General features: G+C 38.9%; 1 protein-coding gene across 1 annotated transcript in view; it reads right to left on the bottom strand.

The window, feature by feature from the left end:
* Positions 1 to 18,735, bottom strand: part of LOC126470562 (proto-oncogene tyrosine-protein kinase ROS) — a 564,149-nt gene that overhangs the window by 50,019 nt on the left and 495,395 nt on the right. The window contains exons 31-34 of the mRNA XM_050098499.1: positions 10,439 to 10,666; positions 9,455 to 9,765; positions 8,375 to 8,569; positions 1,537 to 1,775 (exon numbers count right to left, since the gene is read on the bottom strand). Of these exons, the coding sequence (XP_049954456.1) occupies positions 1,537 to 1,775; positions 8,375 to 8,569; positions 9,455 to 9,765; positions 10,439 to 10,666 (973 nt within the window). The remainder of the gene's footprint in view (positions 1 to 1,536; positions 1,776 to 8,374; positions 8,570 to 9,454; positions 9,766 to 10,438; positions 10,667 to 18,735) is intronic.

The raw sequence follows: 18,735 nt of genomic DNA, 5'->3' as shown, positions 1-18,735 counted from the left end.
ACATACACCTGCATACAGTGTCCGTATTTTGATTCTAAAAAGTGATATTTGTAGGGCTGTGAAAAATTAACATCAGAAATCCTAATTGTATGCTGATATAGTGTGATTTGTTTCAGTGCAGTAACCAACCCTATTATATGAATGTTCTTGTGTGAACAATTGGTAATCTAGTTAAAATCTATATAAAATGATCTCAACACAGGTGCAAAGATGGCACATTTGACTCATATAAAACTCTATTTAAGATATCTGGCATTCTTTCTTTATCATGTCTCTACATTGTTGGAACCCTCATATTCTTTAAAATAAATGCAACAGGTAAGGGCAGTAGATTACAAAAAAAAATAAATAAATGAATAAATAAAAATAAAATAAAATATGATAAAAAGAAGAAAAAAGAAACTATAATATTTGTGATCACGTTCTTAAAGTGATACTGGATTTGTCATCATAATACAATTCAAATAAATAGCTCAAAACTGTACACACAAAATATTTAATTATGCTTTAAGAGGATGGAGTGGTGGTCAGCTGTGGACTTCATGAAGGAACCAAGCCATTTTCCTGAAATGAGTTATGAGAACCATGGAAAAACTAAATCAGGATGGCCACACATCCTCCTGAATGTGAGGCCAATGCCTGAACAACTGCACTGAGCTTTGTACACTGTTCTTCAACATCCTGTACAAGTTCTGCAAAATAAACACAGTCTTACTCTTCACTTCTACAAAAGTGTCAGATTTTTGCTTGGAAAGTTGAAGCAAAATCAAATCACTCATGCATGGGTGGAACTGAAAGAAGGTCACAATCCCAACTATTCTACATTGTTGCCTTCAGTATGGATGAAACAAATGTTAAATTTCTCCATGTATAACTTTTACACCCAGGTACAACGATAAAATAAGATAAATGGAGGAACAAATATAACAACTTCTTGCATGTACTGTCAGAAAATACCACATGGATGGTAAATGACTGCACACATAAGACATTAACGTGTCAACAGAAATAGACCAAGCATCTGTATAAAGCATATTTATGGTATCCACTGATACTCCATTTGTCTGTTCTAGACCTTATTTTAGTTCTTCATTCAGTTTTGCACAAGTCACCAGCAAATTTTAGAAATTATTATTATTTGCATATGTTTACTTTTGTGAAGTGATTCATGGAGAGGTGACTTCATGTTTAATCACAGTTTTCCTATGAATTCTACAATCCGATACTAATAAAAAAAATTACTGGCATTAAAAACATACAATATTGTGGAAATTATCACAAATATGAAGAAAATATTCTCTGTAGTCATATATTCACCATCCTATTACTAAAGCACTGAATCCACAAACACCTATTTGGTGACAGGAAGTAGTTTGAAATTGTCAAACAAAATATGAGTGGCATAACATAACAATACAACCAAATACTTAAATAATATTAATAACTTAGTTCATATTTTACTTGGTCAGATTAAATAATAATAAAAAGTTCACTTGAAAAGATTAAAAGCTTTCATGTATGTGTTTTGATACTTACCGAACAGGCAACAGACCTTCGCCCTCTTTCCGATAATAATCGTTCTTGTATATATCTCTTGCAAGACCAAAATCACCAATTTTTACAATTCTTGTTTGAGGATCATTAGATGATACAAGGCAGTTGCGGCAAGCAAGATCTCGATGAACAAAATGCATCTCTTCTAAATATCTGCATCCCTTTGCCACGTCAACACACATGGCAATCAGGTCAAACAATGTAAGAGCATTGCTTGAATGCTAAAATAAAGATATTTGTAAGCACTTTTTGGGAACAGCCATTTATGCATCACATGTGCAAAATTAAATTGGAAGTTGACAAAGCTATACAAAAATCCACAATAATATGAACAGAAATTAGTTTTCAGTGCATGTGATACATCACCAACTTTACAGGTAGCTTTATGCAATATGCTGTGCAGTGAAGGTGGCCACAAGAGTGTGACTCACATAACAAGGATAGAGATTAAGGAAGGGCCACATGAATTCAACACACTGCTACAGAAGCATTATATTGTAAACAATGGATGGAGCAGCAGCAAAATGTTTTTACTTGAGGCCCACTTTCAGGGCACCATTCTACAAAACTAGCCTTGGCAGTGGATATGGTTGGTGAGTTTCCTAATGAGAATAACACTTATTTTAGGGTTCCATATCTCAAAAAATGGTACCAACATAGAATCATGTTGTCTGCCTGTCTATATGTCTGTTAAGATTCCTTTTCTCAGGCACAGGGAGATGTATCAAATTGAAATTTACGCCACATACTAAGGTTTACAGTTCCTTGGCAATGTGAAAAATTTAAGCATTTATGTCAGTGCAATCAAAATATGTTACATACTTCAATTGTCACAAATTCATACATCAAAACCTACAGGATACTTTCCATTGACCTAGAATTATTAAATTAGACAAGAAGCAAGATTTCACAGCACAAGTAAAGGAAAAAAATTTGAGAACTGTTAATCTGTAACTATATAACATAAGAAATACTTTTTTTGCCATTTTTTTTGTTTTGTACATCTGTCTGTCTGTTCATCTGTTAAGACCCCTTTTTCTCATGAATAGGTAGAGGTACCAAACTGAAACTTGTGTCAAATACTAAGGTCTATGGTTCCTTGACAGTGTAAATAATTTAAGATTCTAAGCCAATGCAATCAAAAGATATGGCCATATATGTCACCTATTTTGATACTTGCAAATTCACCCACCAAAACCTAAAAATGAACTATCTGTATACATGTCAATTCTGGTGGTACAGCTGTAAAGTGTGCACCTGTAAACTGAGAGGCGGCAGGACTGAATCATGGTCAGACCACAGATTTTTCAATCTTCATTTTAACCTTGATTTCACTTCTCAATGATCTGAGGAGTTGCCAGAATCAATACGTGGTTCGGACTCCATGTTAAACTGTATGTCCCATTTCCTGGGTTGGTTAACTGGGGTAGGTTAAGGATACACAAGTTGCCAAAGCGGTGTCCAATTGAAAGACTTGCATCAGGCCACTGAGCCACATGAAATTATTATTATTATTACTATTTATATCCATAATTAAGTTTATAGGGAATGCTCAGGGTGTGAGTACTGCTAGTACTTGTCCAGCTTGCTTGTACATCAGTTCAGCATGCAAATAATTATAAAGATGGTCAACAGTAAGATGTGGTTCAGCATTAGGCATGATCCTATGACTTTTGAAGTAAAAATATGGGAGAACTAACACTGAAAAAAAATCAAGCTGTGAGAGGAAACTTTAACAGTTTAAGTTCACCATGAATCTCAATGATGGTGTCACCAGTGACTATCAGAATACTAAGAGAGGGTAGCCTTGGGACTCCAGAAATTATATGTGTAGTTATTTCACTGAAATGACAAGCATATGGTAAAGTCATTCTGGTTTCCAGAGCAGTACTTCTGATCCTTCATTGACAATAATCATGAGGGTTGTGTGGTTTATCAATTGCTAAGACATGATGTAAATGTCTGATATGATGCTGTTGATAAAATTTAGATTGACTTGCTGATGAGGGAAACACTTATGAGTTTGATATTAGCTAGCTGTTACGTGAGGAAGTGCTAATTACTAGGAAGTGATGACATTATATGAGGAGTAGTCATAAAGCCTTAGAAACATAAAGTTACATGTTTAAATTATTGTTTGTCTGCTGGTGCACACTGAAATCTCTGAGACATTGTACCATAGTAAGACTCAAGAGGAACAAAACAAAATGGCACAGCTCAATGATAAAGAAGAATCCCGTATGGTAATTTGTTTTCCACATTTATGGGAACAATGCTGCAACAATCAATGTTGAGATGGTGGATGTGTAGGGAAACAATGCACCATTGTAGAACACAGTAGCTATGTGGTACAGATGTTTCTGACAAGGTCAAACAAATCTGAATGATGAAGGAGGAAGCAGCAGACAACCTCTCTGTGAGAAACCAGGAATTTTATGAGGTGCAGAGGCCTCAGTAGTTGAAGAGAGGCCTATCACAATCAAGGTGATAGTGGGAAAAGTTAAAATTGGTCATGGTTCAATTTCAAATGATATCATGCATGACATTTTAGACATGAGAAAGACTCTCCCCACTCACTGGATTCTGTGGCTGCTCACATCCATTCAAATAGTGCACCAAACTGAGGCAGCAGTGAAAATGTCAGGCCAACTCAGGTGATTTCTTTAGCTGCCTGGTCAACACAGACAAGTGCTGGGTGTATCACAACAACTCCAAGACTTACAAGCACATCCCCGTAAGTAGAAACCCAATCATCATCAAGCAAGATAATGCTGTGTGTTTTTGGGACCATCATGGCATGGTGCTAACAAATCAAGCTAGTACTGTGCCAATCATCACATGAGCATATTATGAAAATTTTCTGATGAGGTTATGGAAAGCATCACAAGAAGTTGTGCAAGTGGATATTTTTGCTCTGTAACAATACCCAAGATCATTTGGCACTGAATACAATCACAGACACTGCTTCTTTGGGCTTTCAAGGTTGACTTGATACCCCATATTCTCGTAACATGGTATCCTGTGTCTTATTCCTGCTTCCTCAGATGAAGAAACCATGGTATGGCAAGTGTTTCCAGAATGGCTATGAGGTGCTCTTCTAGGTGAAGCATTTCTTGAGTAGCCAAAATGCAGACTTCTACAATGAAGGTCCCCACCAAATTGTCCATAGTTGGGAAAAAGGTGTCACATTGAAAGGTGAGGATATAGAGAAGTCCTAACACCATGACATATTTATATGGTTGCAGCATGATTTTTCTCGAGATGATAATTAAAAATTTATTACTATCCCTTGCATGTGAGGTATATTAGTACAGATGGAGCTTGACCAGCAGTAACAAATGAGGTGTGATGAGAAAGAGGAAAAGAGACAGTTTTTAGGCAATCCAGGAGGTTTGCAATGTTTTACATTAAGGTATAGTTGTATAACTAAAGTTACTACACTACTGGCCATTAAAATTGCTACACCATGAAGATGACGTGCTACAGACACAAAATTTAACCAACAGGAATAAGATGCTGTGATATGCAAATGATTAGCTTTTCAGAGCATTCACACAAGGTTGGCGCCGGTGGCGACACCTACAACGTGCTGACATGAGCAAAGTTTCCAACCGATTTCTCATACAAAAACAGCAGTTGACCAGCGTTGCCTAGTGAAACATTGTGATGCCTCGTGTAAGGAGGAGAAATGTGTACCATCATGTTTACAACTTTGGTAAAGGTCAGATTGTAGCCTATTGCGATTGGGGTTTACTGCATTGCGACATTGCTGCTTGCTTTGGTCGAAATCCAATGACTGTTAGCAGAATATGGAATTGGTGGGTTCAGGAGGGTGATATGGAATGCTGTGCTGGATCCCAACAGCCTCATATCACTAGCAGTTGAGATGACAGGCATCTTATTCGCATGGCTGTAACAGATCGTGCAGCCATGTTTCAATCCCTGAGTCAACAAATGGGGACTTTTGCAAGACAACAACCATCTGCATGAACAGTTTGATGATGTTTGCAGCAGCATGGACTATCAGCTTGGAGACCATGGCTGCGGTTACCCTTGACACGGCATCACAGACAGGAGCGCCTGCGATGGTGTACTCAACGATGAACCTGGGTGCACGAATGGCAAAACGTCATTTTTTTGGATGAATCCAGGTTCTGTTTACAGCATCATGATGGTCGCATCCGTGATTGGCGACATCATGGTGAATGCACATTGTAAGCAGGTATTCGTCATCGCCATACTGGCGTATCACCCGAAGTGATGGTATGGGGTGCCATTGGTTACACGTCTCGGTCACATCTTGTTCGCATTGACAGCACTTTGAACAGTGGACGTTACATTTCAGACGTGTTACGACTTGTGGCTCTACCCTTCATTCGACCCCTGTGAAACCCTACATTTCAGCAGGATAATGCACGACCATATGTTGCAGGTCCTGTACGGGCCTTTCTGGATACAGAGAATGTTCGACTGCTGCCCTGGCCAGCACATTCTCCAGATCTCTCACCAATTGGAAATGTCTGGTCAATGGTGGCCAAGCAACTGGATCATCGCAATATGCCAGTCACTACTCTTGATGAACTGTGGTATCGTGTTGAAGCTGCATGGGCAGCTGTACCTGTACACTACATCCAAGCTCTGTTTGACTCAATGCCCAGGCATATCAAGGCCGTTATTACGGCCAGAGGTGGTTGTTCTGGGTACTGATTTCTCAGAATCTATGCACCTGAATTGGGTGAAAATCTAATCACATGTCAGTTCTGGTATAATATATTTGTCCAATGAATACCTGTTCATCATCTGCATTTCTTCTTGGTGTAGCAATTTTAATGGCCAGTAGTCTAGAAGAAGGTGTGAAAATCTGAGTAAGTATGAGCTTTATTGCCAACACATGCTTGGTTGTCACAAATCCTTGGCCTCTAAAGATTATATATTCTAATTTTTCATGACATTTCCTTTTTTCTGACATATTTCCATTGCTTTTCCATCTCCATGCTTCTTGCTAGACTTTGTTTGCCTAGTACTTTTCTTACTTATTATTCTTTTCATTTTCGGCTTCTTCTAGTGCCTGCCCCATTACAATTTTTATTTCTCCTTCTGCTTGCTTGCTTTTCTCCATCTGCCTCTGAATTACACTTCCAAATTTTTGCTTTCCTTATCACTTAAATATTCACTGACTTCTCTGAAACAGTGTCCTAATTTAACAGTTGTGTTACTTGATCTCTCCTGCTTATTGATATCTACTGGTTTTGTCTAGCTGTGACTCTCTCAATCTAAAGTTGACAGAGACATTTTTTAATCATTACCAGTAAGTTGATAGAGACATTTTTAAATCATTGTCAGTACTTGTTTGTTCTCTCTTTTACATTTTTTAATGAACTTATGTGATGAGATATAAATCAGTTTAATGTGAATTTCACCACTGAGAACACACTGTGTTTGAGAAAAATCAAGCTACACAATTGCAGAGTTCCACAGTAAACTGTAGGTGCTTCTACAATTGGAAGTTGGTTCATGGGTCAGCAAGAGGAAAGAGCATATCATTTGCAACAGGACTATGCTTATTATGGTACTATGCCAATCAAACCAACTTTCATGATGATGACGCCACAACTTTGTATATGTTAACAATTGTGAAAATTTCAACATAAAGACTAAAATGAACATTATAGTAGACACACATTATTATAAAAAAATTATGAGGATTACAGAACTGTACATGATCTCGTTTCAAGTTTTTCAATTCTGTAAGGTCTAAAACCTTATAAATTACATTCATAACCTACAAACATCATGGAATGGAATCAAAAAGACTCTGGATATGTTCCTCAGAAATGTCCACACCATTTGTATGCGAATCCACAAGGCATCAGTAAGGATCACTGGAGGATTGTTGCTGACAAACTATATCCTTGTAAACTTCAGTGAGTGATGTGACATGTGAATGTGGAGGCCAGGGATGCAGTGGTACTCAATATTCATCAGAGAACATTTCAACATTTTATTAGGTATTTTCCTGCAAAAATATAACTAGTGGAGTTTACTGAAAGAGGAGCAGTGTCTTGAGTTTTGAAATCTACCTGATATAGTGGCTGCTGCAGAAATTGTGCTCAATGCATAGAAATGAAGGGCGCATGTTGAATTCAATGGCAAACATGCATCACACTTGGTGGTTTGTTATGCTACTCAACAATGAAAGCAGCCTCTCTGTGGTCAGCACGATAGTAGGCAATCACTGTAGGACAAGTTGAAGTAGGCCGATCCAAAATTATTAAATTTTTACCCTCAGTATGCAGCAGTTGCACTCAAATACCCATAGAGTATGATATGCTTGTGTTCTCTGAACAAAAAAAGGCTTGCACAACTGGATGTGAGTCTCCAGTCCAGATCATGGGATATATCATTGCATGTAATGCTTTTTCTGTACCTTTCACTTCATTCCTAAACCTAAGAGGTTAGAAACTTTTAAGGACAATCTGTATAACTCCCTAATGTAGTGATTCTATGGAAACTGATACCCCAAAGGAGCCTATAGTACTTTTAATATGGGACAATGTACATGCTATTCAGTTATTGATATAATTTTGAAACAACAAAACATCATCAACTCAGTTATGGAAAACATCAGATTACTGCACTCTTCAACAAATGTGCATGAAAACAAACTAGTACCACGGATTTAACCATAAACCACACACAACATTAAAAATAAATCTGAATCTACAATAGATATCATCTGTAAAATGGTTTAGAATATTTTAATAATATGTTTGCCATTACAACTATGACATAAAGTAAAACATTTCAGTCCACAACTTACAATATTGGATCGACTGTTCCTAAGGTAGCTCAACAGGTCACCACATTCCATTAATTCCATGATGATAAAATTAGGATCATTGTCTAAGCATACGCCCAAGAGCTGTAGAATATGATCATGCTTAAAATTGCTCATCAGTTGTGCTTCTTTCAAAAATTCTGCTTTCTCTTCTTCATTAGCTCCTTTCCGCAATGTCTGGAGCAGATTAACATTAAGGTTGTTAGATTTTAACAGAAATGATAGTAAATCATCACAGCAAAAAATTCAAAGTAATATTCCAGTACACAACTTGTAATGGTCTTCACAAAATAACAGAACATGTTGCACTGGGTGGAGTAACTTACTCATTCCCACATTACTCATGCAAAAACATTTCAGTATAGTGACTAAAGTGAATATCATCGAACAGAAAAGAATGGAAGTGAAAAGGAGAATCATAGAAATGTAAACTATGTGTTTTAAGTATCGTACTATAATAGGAAAACAGCATACATAGGCCAAAAAAATTAGCTATAGTAAGAGGAAGAAAGGTCCAAATTTTCCAAGAGTAACAATGGAAGGAAGTGGCACTAAATTGTTACGAAAAGTATGGAAAAATAACTAATTCAAGAAATGAGAAATGTGAGATACTATTTTAGGTTATGTACATACTGCAATAAATTTTCTGCATATTCACACTGTATAATTATGATTTTTTTGTCCTGGCTGTTAAAGAATGATAAATTAATAGAAAAGAGACATCTCATCTTGAGAAATTGTTGAATAGTAGCAGCATAGTTTACTGTTTCCATTCATAAACATGATGCAGTTCAGATAAAGACCTTCACCAAATGCATTTGAGATACACAGTGAAGAAGGATACTACATTCATCATGATATATGTGTAACACAAGATGTGGTCTCCTGTTGAATACATAAATTATTAAACAAGGTTTACCTTCTTCACCTCTAAAAACAAAATTAAAATAACTGCAGACACATTTGAAGTACAAACTAACTTCAAATAGAAATATCACAAAAATATTTTTGGAAAAACCCATTATTTCATTTTATTTCAAACAAAAATATTTCTTTACAAACCTTAATAGCAATTCTTGTTATAATTCCTCCTGAGTTTTCCAAGTCTTTTGCATTCCCTTCAAAAACTTCTCCAAATGCACCACTCCCCAAAAACTTTGTAAGAGTAATTTGATCTCTTCTGATATGAGGCAAAAGTGCAAGATCCTCTTCAGTTGGAATGTAATTTGCTGAATACAGAGCATTACTGTTCTGAATAAAATTCCCTCTTCGAGGTAGCTCTCTTAGGGTTGCTAGCTCAACATCAAGACGTCGATTGCTTGGATATGCTGCAGCTTGAAGATGTTTCTTTTCCTTCACTTGACGTCGCAAGACTAAAAATTAACATTTTACAAATGACTATTTAGAATAAAATAGATCAGTTGTCATCAGGTACTGGTCAAATCAGAATAAAATTTTCTAGTCTTTACTGTTTTGAGAGCCAAAATAGCTAATGTGAGGTAGTGTGGTCATCCACTGCCTACAGGCAGTAAATTCAAGTTCTAGTGATAAAAGGGAGAGAAGAGTTTGTGGTATGTATTTCCTGATCACCAGACTTTGTAGCAACAATTTGGATTGAATTTCAAACCTCTTCAACTGTCTTGTTACTATTCATCACAATATGGATCCATGGAATTCAGAAAAAAATAGATAAAAACAAAATAAAATAATGATATGTAATATTGTTGACCGTTATCACTGGATTTGGACATCCAGCTCAGAGGCCTCTTAGGGTTATTTAAGAGTAGTAGGATATGTGCTGTATGTGCTGGCAACACGTTTCACCTCATCTCTTCTCTCTCTCCAAAATCATCATCAACAACAATACAAATATGCTACACTCTGCACACACTTATCATAAGTATCTGCACTAAACAGTTATGCTAACAATATGTGATACACAAGCTGCCAAAATGACTTAAATTGCATAAATTTGCACAATGCTGTGAATCTCAAGAATAAATACATAAACTGAATGCAAATTATTAGATGGATGTCAAGACTTACCACATACAGTTATTAATATGACAATAGCAGTAATACATAGTAAAGCCACAGGAATTGATATCCCAAGCACAAGTCCAGTATCTGGTTCATTTGCAAGCATTGCTGCCTCTGCCAAGTCAAATGGTTCACTCACTTCACTGTATTCACTCCATCCATATACATTCTTTGAACGAACACGGAATACATATCTAAAACTTGGACTAAGGTCCGAAATAATCCAATAATTGTCTGTAACCCAGAAAAGAGCACATGTCATAATAACAGCAAGAGAAGTACTAATATCAGTGAGAAGAAATAAGATACAGTGAATATTTTACATCTATTAAATAAAATTCAGCATCATCTGAATATTTGGTGTCAGTTACTTATGGATCTTTAACAATTAATTAAATGAATTAAAATTTCGTTCATTAAATTATCTTCAGCAACATAAAACATAAGTACTAGAAATTTATTCCCGCATGTACTCATCATGAGAGTGTGCCTCATTAATCTGACTGGGAGAGAATACTTGTTAAACAACCTGGGTCCATCTGGCTGTGGGTGGTGGCACTCTGTGAAGGCCCCTGCCTAATGTTACAGGTGAAACCTGATCAATGGTCTCAAAGGCAGAAGAGTAGTTTTATTTCACAATTGTAGAGAGAATGCAAGACCCTCTCAGAGAAACCCTTTCAGCATCTACTCTGAATGCTATCAATACCCCAGGTGGTAACCAATCCACCAGTGCCCACAGCAGCACCGCAAGCAGACTATCGGATTCTAAGGAGTTTCGCCTACCAAGAAAACAGAGGGAGTCAGAGACGACTGGCAAACTTTCTACCAAAGTGAAGACATACATAAGAACACTATGAATGTCAGTACAGTAATCAGAACAAGGAAACTATATGAATTAGAAAAGGTGCTTGACAAACAAAAGATCCTGATGTTGGAAATTCAAGAGACCCACATAACAGACAACAACACTATAGACTTTGGTAACTACAGGCTGTTCAGAGCAAGACAGACGGAAAAATAGGCAATGATCTCAGCTCCTGGGAATGGCCTCTGCAGCCAACAAGGGGATTCTTTGCTTAGTAAGGCAAGTGAAACCAATAAATAACAGACTGATGACAATGAGGCTCAAATGTGCTAATAAATCTTACCTGATAATCAATGCACATGCACCAGTAAACCAAGATAACAAGAGAGACAAAGAAGAAGCTGATAAGTATTGAGATGAACTAGAGAAATCCACAAGAAAAATCCCTAAAGGAGATGTTAAAGCTGTATTAGGCGATTCAAACTAACAATTAGCGAGAGAAAAGAGATTCAGAGGAATGATAGGACAGTATCCAGGACATAGGTTCACTAACAAGAATAACCAGAGACTTGTTCGAGCTATGTTACTGACACAATATGATGATAAATGCAACTCACTTACAGAATGAGATCAAGAAAACTAAGACTTGGAGGTCACCAGTCAAATCTTAAGGAGAATACCAAATCCACCACGTAGTAATTACACACAAGAACTGTAGAGAAATCATAAAGGTACAAGTCAGAAGAGCGGCAAACGTGGAATCTGAACATTATCTCATCATAATCAAAATCAGGCTGACACCAAAAAGAATGAGTAGGGAGACCACCCTGATAGCAATTTTAGATATGACAAAATTTTAAAAATCAAAGATAAAAAGTTATTGGGAGGAAGAGACAGTCATGACCTGGGAAGAATTCAAAGAGAAGGTAATCAGTAAATTAAAAGAAAAAATACTTATACTACTAATAATAATAATAATAAAACCCACACCTCTATGGTGGAATGACACATGCAATAAAGCAATTGAGAACAGGAAAACAGCATACAACAATTTGAATAGCAAAAAAACATAACTTAATCTGGCAATGTATGTAGAGGTGAGAAAGTAAACGACAAAAAGACATCAGGAGAATCAAAAGAATATGAAAAGGGTCAACTAAAGAGAATAGAAGGGGATTTCCAAGCCTATAACATGAGAGACATCTACAAGACATGTAAAACCAGATTCACAGGATACCAACCACAAAATTTTTATAGTAAAAAGGATGGAAAAGTGGCACTCAACAACAAAGAAACTGTGAGATGTTGGCTAAATACTTCAATGAACTACTGAAGTATCCTGAACCAGCTGAGGATTCCTAAGGAGCAAAGAGACCAAGAAAAATTGTAAGTTGAACTCACCAGATGAACTGGAGATCAAGAGGCAAATCACGAAACTGAAAAATGGCGGAATAGCAGTGGATGATATCATAGCTGACATGCCAAGGGAAGCTGGTCAGAATACCATCAAAAATAACAAATATCATACATGGCATATGGGAGAATGAAGTAATGCCAGAAGTCTCGAAGTGAGCAGTTATATACCCTCTAAATACAAATAGGGATAAGACCTGTCATAATGTAAGACACATACAACAGTACAGCCACACTGAACCAAAGTTTATTCTTCTTCCACATACAAGAAAACAAGCTGGGGAAGGCTGGGACATTTATCTGGGGTCAATTTCACATTCTAGCCAAGCATTTACATACTGTATCTTCTTTCCTTTTCATAATCAATTAATAAATAACATCAAAAGCTAACTCTATGATAAAATCTATAGGTAGCCTATTTATTCCCAAATATCACATTTCCCAACAGTTTACCACAACAAATCATACTAAAATATGTATTTTGGAGAGATCTTTAATGCAGTGAATGTTAGCTTCACTGCATGCTTAATGTTTTTGGTATTTTCATTTCTAAACTACAAATTTTTAGTGTTTTGTGCGCTCAAATTGTGGTGTTAATGAGTTCACCTGACAAAACAGTGATGTTTCCATGATGTCACAGATCTTATGTTGTGACTGACTGACATGAGCAACCCCAGCAACAGCTATGGCAATTTACACATCGTATCTGTCATATTTATAGTAGTATATTACAAGAATATGCATTTTAAGTGGTGATGCACACACAACCACTCAGCAGAACTGTACACTGCTCTGTTAAAATTGCATGTACACCCTTGCCTGGATTTACACAGCTTTCATTCTTGACCCACGTTTACACCTGGCCTGGAGGCACCAAGTTACTGCACTTTCATCATATATTTACCTGATAAATTGCATTCTGTTGCCTTCAAGCTTGTGGTATGCTGCTGTAATTCGCAAGAGTGTATAACTCACTAAACTCATGCATAATACACTCACAAAAATAAACGTGCTGATAATGCAACATTACCCACAGTCCGAAAGCAAGGAAACTAAAGTAACGGGACACACTTCACATACACAGGGTATGTTACATGTGCATTTTCTGCTAATCATTTGTGAGAGTTGCTAGGTGGTAATACTTATGTTACCTTTGTCTCGCATACTCTGGTGAGACTCTGAAAACTTGTTCCAATGTGGATACCATAGTCAATGGTAGAAACAAAAAAAACTGTCTAAAACACAACCAAAATGTTAATACTAAATGATGATTAATGACAAAATTAAGCATAACAGAGATACAGACTTGATAGTGAAGTTTCAGCAACTCTGTTTATTCTCTTTTGCTGTAAAGAGTGGAACGTGAAAATTATGTGCAGGTTGGTAGGATATCCTTAGGCTGAAACATCAAAGCCTTTGGGATACCCATAAGAGATGTACTCCAATGAAGCCAGGCCCCCAAACCTCTGCTACACATAGCTAAGTGGCATTTCAAGACTCATCCTTAAGATTAGCAACTACCTGCTTGAAAAACATTGCTTGATATTACATATATACAGTTCCAAAAACATCGATCGACATTAATTAAATCCATGTGGCTAAATATGAGAAATGTGTTCTGAATATTGAAATTCTGTAATACGTTAATGAGAAACTTTTTTAATATTTTGGTGTGGCTCTGCCCTAGAGCCCTTAATTACAAGCTGCACCTGGTTGAGAACATAGACACAAACATAGAAATAATACATATATTAATACAAGTAGTTGCTGACAATAAGTAAGAACACAATATGAGAGTGAGTGCTTACTGCACAGCCCTAATAGACATAGCAATGGATGTTGTGCCATGTGCACAAGTCATGTAGCACACCACGGCAAGGCTCTGGTGGCCAGCCTGTGCAGATGATGATGGTGGAATATTCGAAGTGTAGTGCACCCGTGGCCTGGTGCTGTGACACATATCCAGGTATTATGCACAGGATTATAGAACTCCTCCACCCTTGGGGAAAGGGCACTTCACCGTCAGTGGCAGCTGAAGGATACTCCAGTTTGTAACCAGTGAGTAGCGGAGAAAGTGGCATGGCTGTGGACATGCGCAGTGACTGCTCCCCTGTATAATACCACAAGAGAGGACCAGTAACAAGGGTGCTGGTCACATACCAATGTCCAATTTCACAATGTGGTGGAACTGTGCCGATTGTGAAGGCACACTGGCCATTCGGTATGGAGCACCAGTGTGGAAGAACCCGATGGTGCTAGCCCAGCCAGCACTGGAATCTCCAGTGGCAGCGAAGCATTGGAGAAGGTCTTGCAGCATGCACTGGTGGTCTGTACCCTGGAGGAGAAACAGGAGGCAGTGACATCCACAAGGATGGCAGATCTACCCCCACAGTAGGGACATACCAGGAGGCTGGGACAGGGACTGAAGGAGGAGGCAAAGCCAGTGGCAGATCCACAGCCCTCCCTGTGGCATGAGGATGCCCTCCCTGTGGCATGAGGATGCAGCAGATCATGGTGGCGCACCACCGGCCCATAACTGATGGGCACCATAAAGGGGCAGTGGGCTTGACAGCTGTGGACCATGGCCAGAATCAATTTCAGTCAGTGGCTAAACCCTCAAGCTTGGACCACAGAGCCAGGAGCAAACCGCACTGAGGGCCGTACCAGCAGGCATCATGGGCAGATACAGGAGCGTGCATGGCTAGCAACCAAGCAGCTCCTCGGCCGGACTCCAATCCCTCACTGGCATAAATCTATAGCAATTCAAGAAGCATGTCAAGGCATTGTATGTGGAGGAGATTGGAACCTACTTCTTCATTTGAACCTTGAACATGCAAACGAGATGTTCAACCTTGACGTTAGATTCAGGGTGGAAAGGAGGAGCAGTCACATTGTGAATGCCATGACAGGCACAGAAATCATAGCAGATCTGAGACAGAAACTGTAGAGCATTATGTATTGCATGTATATCAGGCAAGCCATCAATAGAAAAAAATCTTGGAGATGGCCTGAATCACAGCTACGACTGACATTGAAGGACAGTGGATAATGTACAGAAATTTAGAGAAAACATTGACAACTAACAATCAGTAAGAACATGGGAACAGACCCACAAAATCAACATGGATGAATTGCCATGGATGAAATTACAATGAAATCCAGACCATTAGCTGCTTACAGGTATATCAATGAGGACAGCTGAAAATGTGTGCCTCAACTGGGACTTGAACCCAGGATCTCCTGCTTACATGGCTGACACTCTATCCACCTGAGCCATCGAGGACACAGAGGATAGTGTGACTGCAGGGACTTACCTCTGGCACAGTCACCGTGAGACCCACATTTCTAACTTACTGTCCACACACTACATTTGTAGCGCTCCTGCCCACTATACTCATTGCTCACGGCAGTCAATCTACCAATTCTCATAAGAGTTTGAGCAATGTGAGTGCATCTGCACTGAAGATCATTGGCCAGTAAGCCTTATCTATATGAAGATGGTATCTGTCCCTTTGGAAATGTCTGAAAGAACAGATACCATCTTCGCATACATACATTCCCATGGATGCTGGAACACAGACACAGTGTTGTCCATCACGCCGCCTGTTGGGTAGCACACTGAGAGTAGCCGCAACAAGAAGTACGATGTCACCATCGATGCCAGGCCAAAACAAATGGTGGAGGGCAAATAAAATGGTATCCAAGACCAATCAATGTCCCTGATGTAGAAGCTGAAGCACATTCCACCACAGGGCAGCTGGGCTCACAACCCTCAGTGACAGCCTGTCCGTAGCTAAGAGAACAACACCATCAAATACTGCGAGGTAGTGATGGAGGGCAAAATAGCCTTGCCCAGTGGTCTGTCTGGCCAACCATGCTGAACTAGATCAACAATCTGATGCAAAACTGGATCAGCAGTGAGAGCAGCTGTGATCCAGGAATCTGCAATGAAAAATCCTTACACAGTATATCACATCTCAACATCTAAATGAAAACAAAGGAGTTCATCCTGATAAAAAAGCAGGATCCAACCCCATTGCTGGTCAGCAATGAGGTGCGCTGTATCCAAAAAGGAAAAACCAAAAGCACTGAAAGCATTCAGAGTAAACAAATTTGTGGCATCAGCATCATCCATTGCCAAAAAATTCCAGGAACAAACCACAGTTTTATACATAGTATAAGCTGTAAATTGCTGAAAAATTGATATATGCTTCTTTTTGTAAATTACCAAACATTGAGTAACCAAAGAAAATGCTGGAGATTCCACATTCAAATAAGTCTGTGAGCTCAGTAGGGCTGCAGCTGCACCTGTGTCCACTTGTAGGCTAGGTACTTTGTCCATCACTTGCCCTTCAATAAACTATTTGTTATCATTCATAAGCACTGAAGGCATGCAATTAATATCTATGTCCATGCCCACAGACAGGGGATAAGAACAATACACAGATGCTTTATGTCCTTTTTTCCTACAGTTGTTGCAAATTGCCTGGCACTTTGGTCACGTGGCCCTGTCATGTTGCATGAAACAGTATAGGCAAGATGGGAGCACAGAGTGCTGCTGTTACTGTGGTTGTCCTTCTTGTTTGGAACATCATTGTCCAGGGCAGCACAGAGGGCACAATTGTACAGCTACGAAGTTCCTCTCCCCCCCTCCTCTACACAGAAGTGACTCACACACAACCACCAGGAACACGAGCCACTGTGGCGATGTCACACCAAGCCTCACTCTGATCATCTGTAGCATGATACACCTCAAAAGATTGATCAGTATTAAATACATCAGCCAAAAGTGCATTCTCACTCTGTGGTGTGCATTGATGCACTTCCTGTTCAGGAGCCAACCGAGTGATGGCATCATGGACCATAGAATCAGCATACAAATAAAGGTGAGCATAGGTAACAAACTGACACTTGTGACTGAGGCCACAGCATTCAGCTGCCCATGCCCAGCAGGATTGGGGCCTGTTTATGACAATGATAAAACTTTGCACACACTGCAATGACATGTGCATTTGTGGTGATAATCTGACAACAACTTACACATTTCATCAAACAAAAGTGAGGCAGGTTCCTGGAGCAGGGCTAAATGCCACAACTGGTAGATCAAAGGAGAAATCCAAGAATGGAACAAAGCCTTACACATGTTTGCATCAGTGGCATCAAAGGGGAGGAAGTGTTGCTGAAGCTGCTTATCCTAATCTCTCACTCTCTGGTTGCATCAAAAGGGGAAAAGGGTAGTGGGTACACTGATGGCATGGGAGCATGCACAGTCAATGTGCCCAACAAGTTCACGTTAGCAACTGTAAAAGCCTGCTCCTGCTTGAGGAGGGAGTTGAGCACTGTCTCCACAACCGGAAGAACTGAAAGAACAGCCAATGGACTGAGTACATGGAAGTGAACACCACACTCATTGGCAATTGTGTCGTAATGTACAACACAAACAATAGTACAGCCACACTGAACCGAAGTTTATTCTTCTTCCACATACAAACAAACAATGATTGAGAACATAGACATAAACATAGAAACAATCCAGATACTTACACAAGCAGTTGCTGACAATAAGTAATAACACAATATTAGAGTGAGTGCCTGCCCATTGTGCTTATAGACAGGAGGGTTCCAGTACATGGTGCAGCAGATGCCGTGCCATGTGCACAAGTTGTGTGGCCTGCCACATGTGACCCCTGGTGACTGGCCAATGTAGATGCCATTGGTGGAATATTCAAAGTGTAGCACACTGGTGGCCTAGTGTCACAGTGCACATCCAAGTATTATGTATAGGGTTATAGCAGGACTGATGTTAAAAAGTTACAGAGGTATCACTTTACTGCCTGCTGCGTGTAAAACTCTATCACAATACCTCCTGGATAGAACACAATTACAACTGAAAAACTAGATAGGAGAAGACTGAGCAGGCTTCAGCCCAGGAAGATTTTGTGCTGAACAGATACTCAGTTTAAAGACAGTCCTGAGATACCAAGCAATGAGAAGCAAAGAAACCTTATGCACCTTTGTAGATTTCAAAAAGGCATATGCCCTATAGATAGACCACATCTGATCTGATAACTGGAAGAAGGGAGCC

Source organism: Schistocerca serialis, chromosome 3 (assembly GCF_023864345.2).
Source record: "Schistocerca serialis cubense isolate TAMUIC-IGC-003099 chromosome 3, iqSchSeri2.2, whole genome shotgun sequence".
In the NCBI taxonomy this organism is placed as follows: domain Eukaryota; kingdom Metazoa; phylum Arthropoda; class Insecta; order Orthoptera; family Acrididae; genus Schistocerca; species Schistocerca serialis.
Note: the sequence above shows the minus strand (reverse complement) of the source record. Positions and strands in the feature narration are given on the sequence as shown.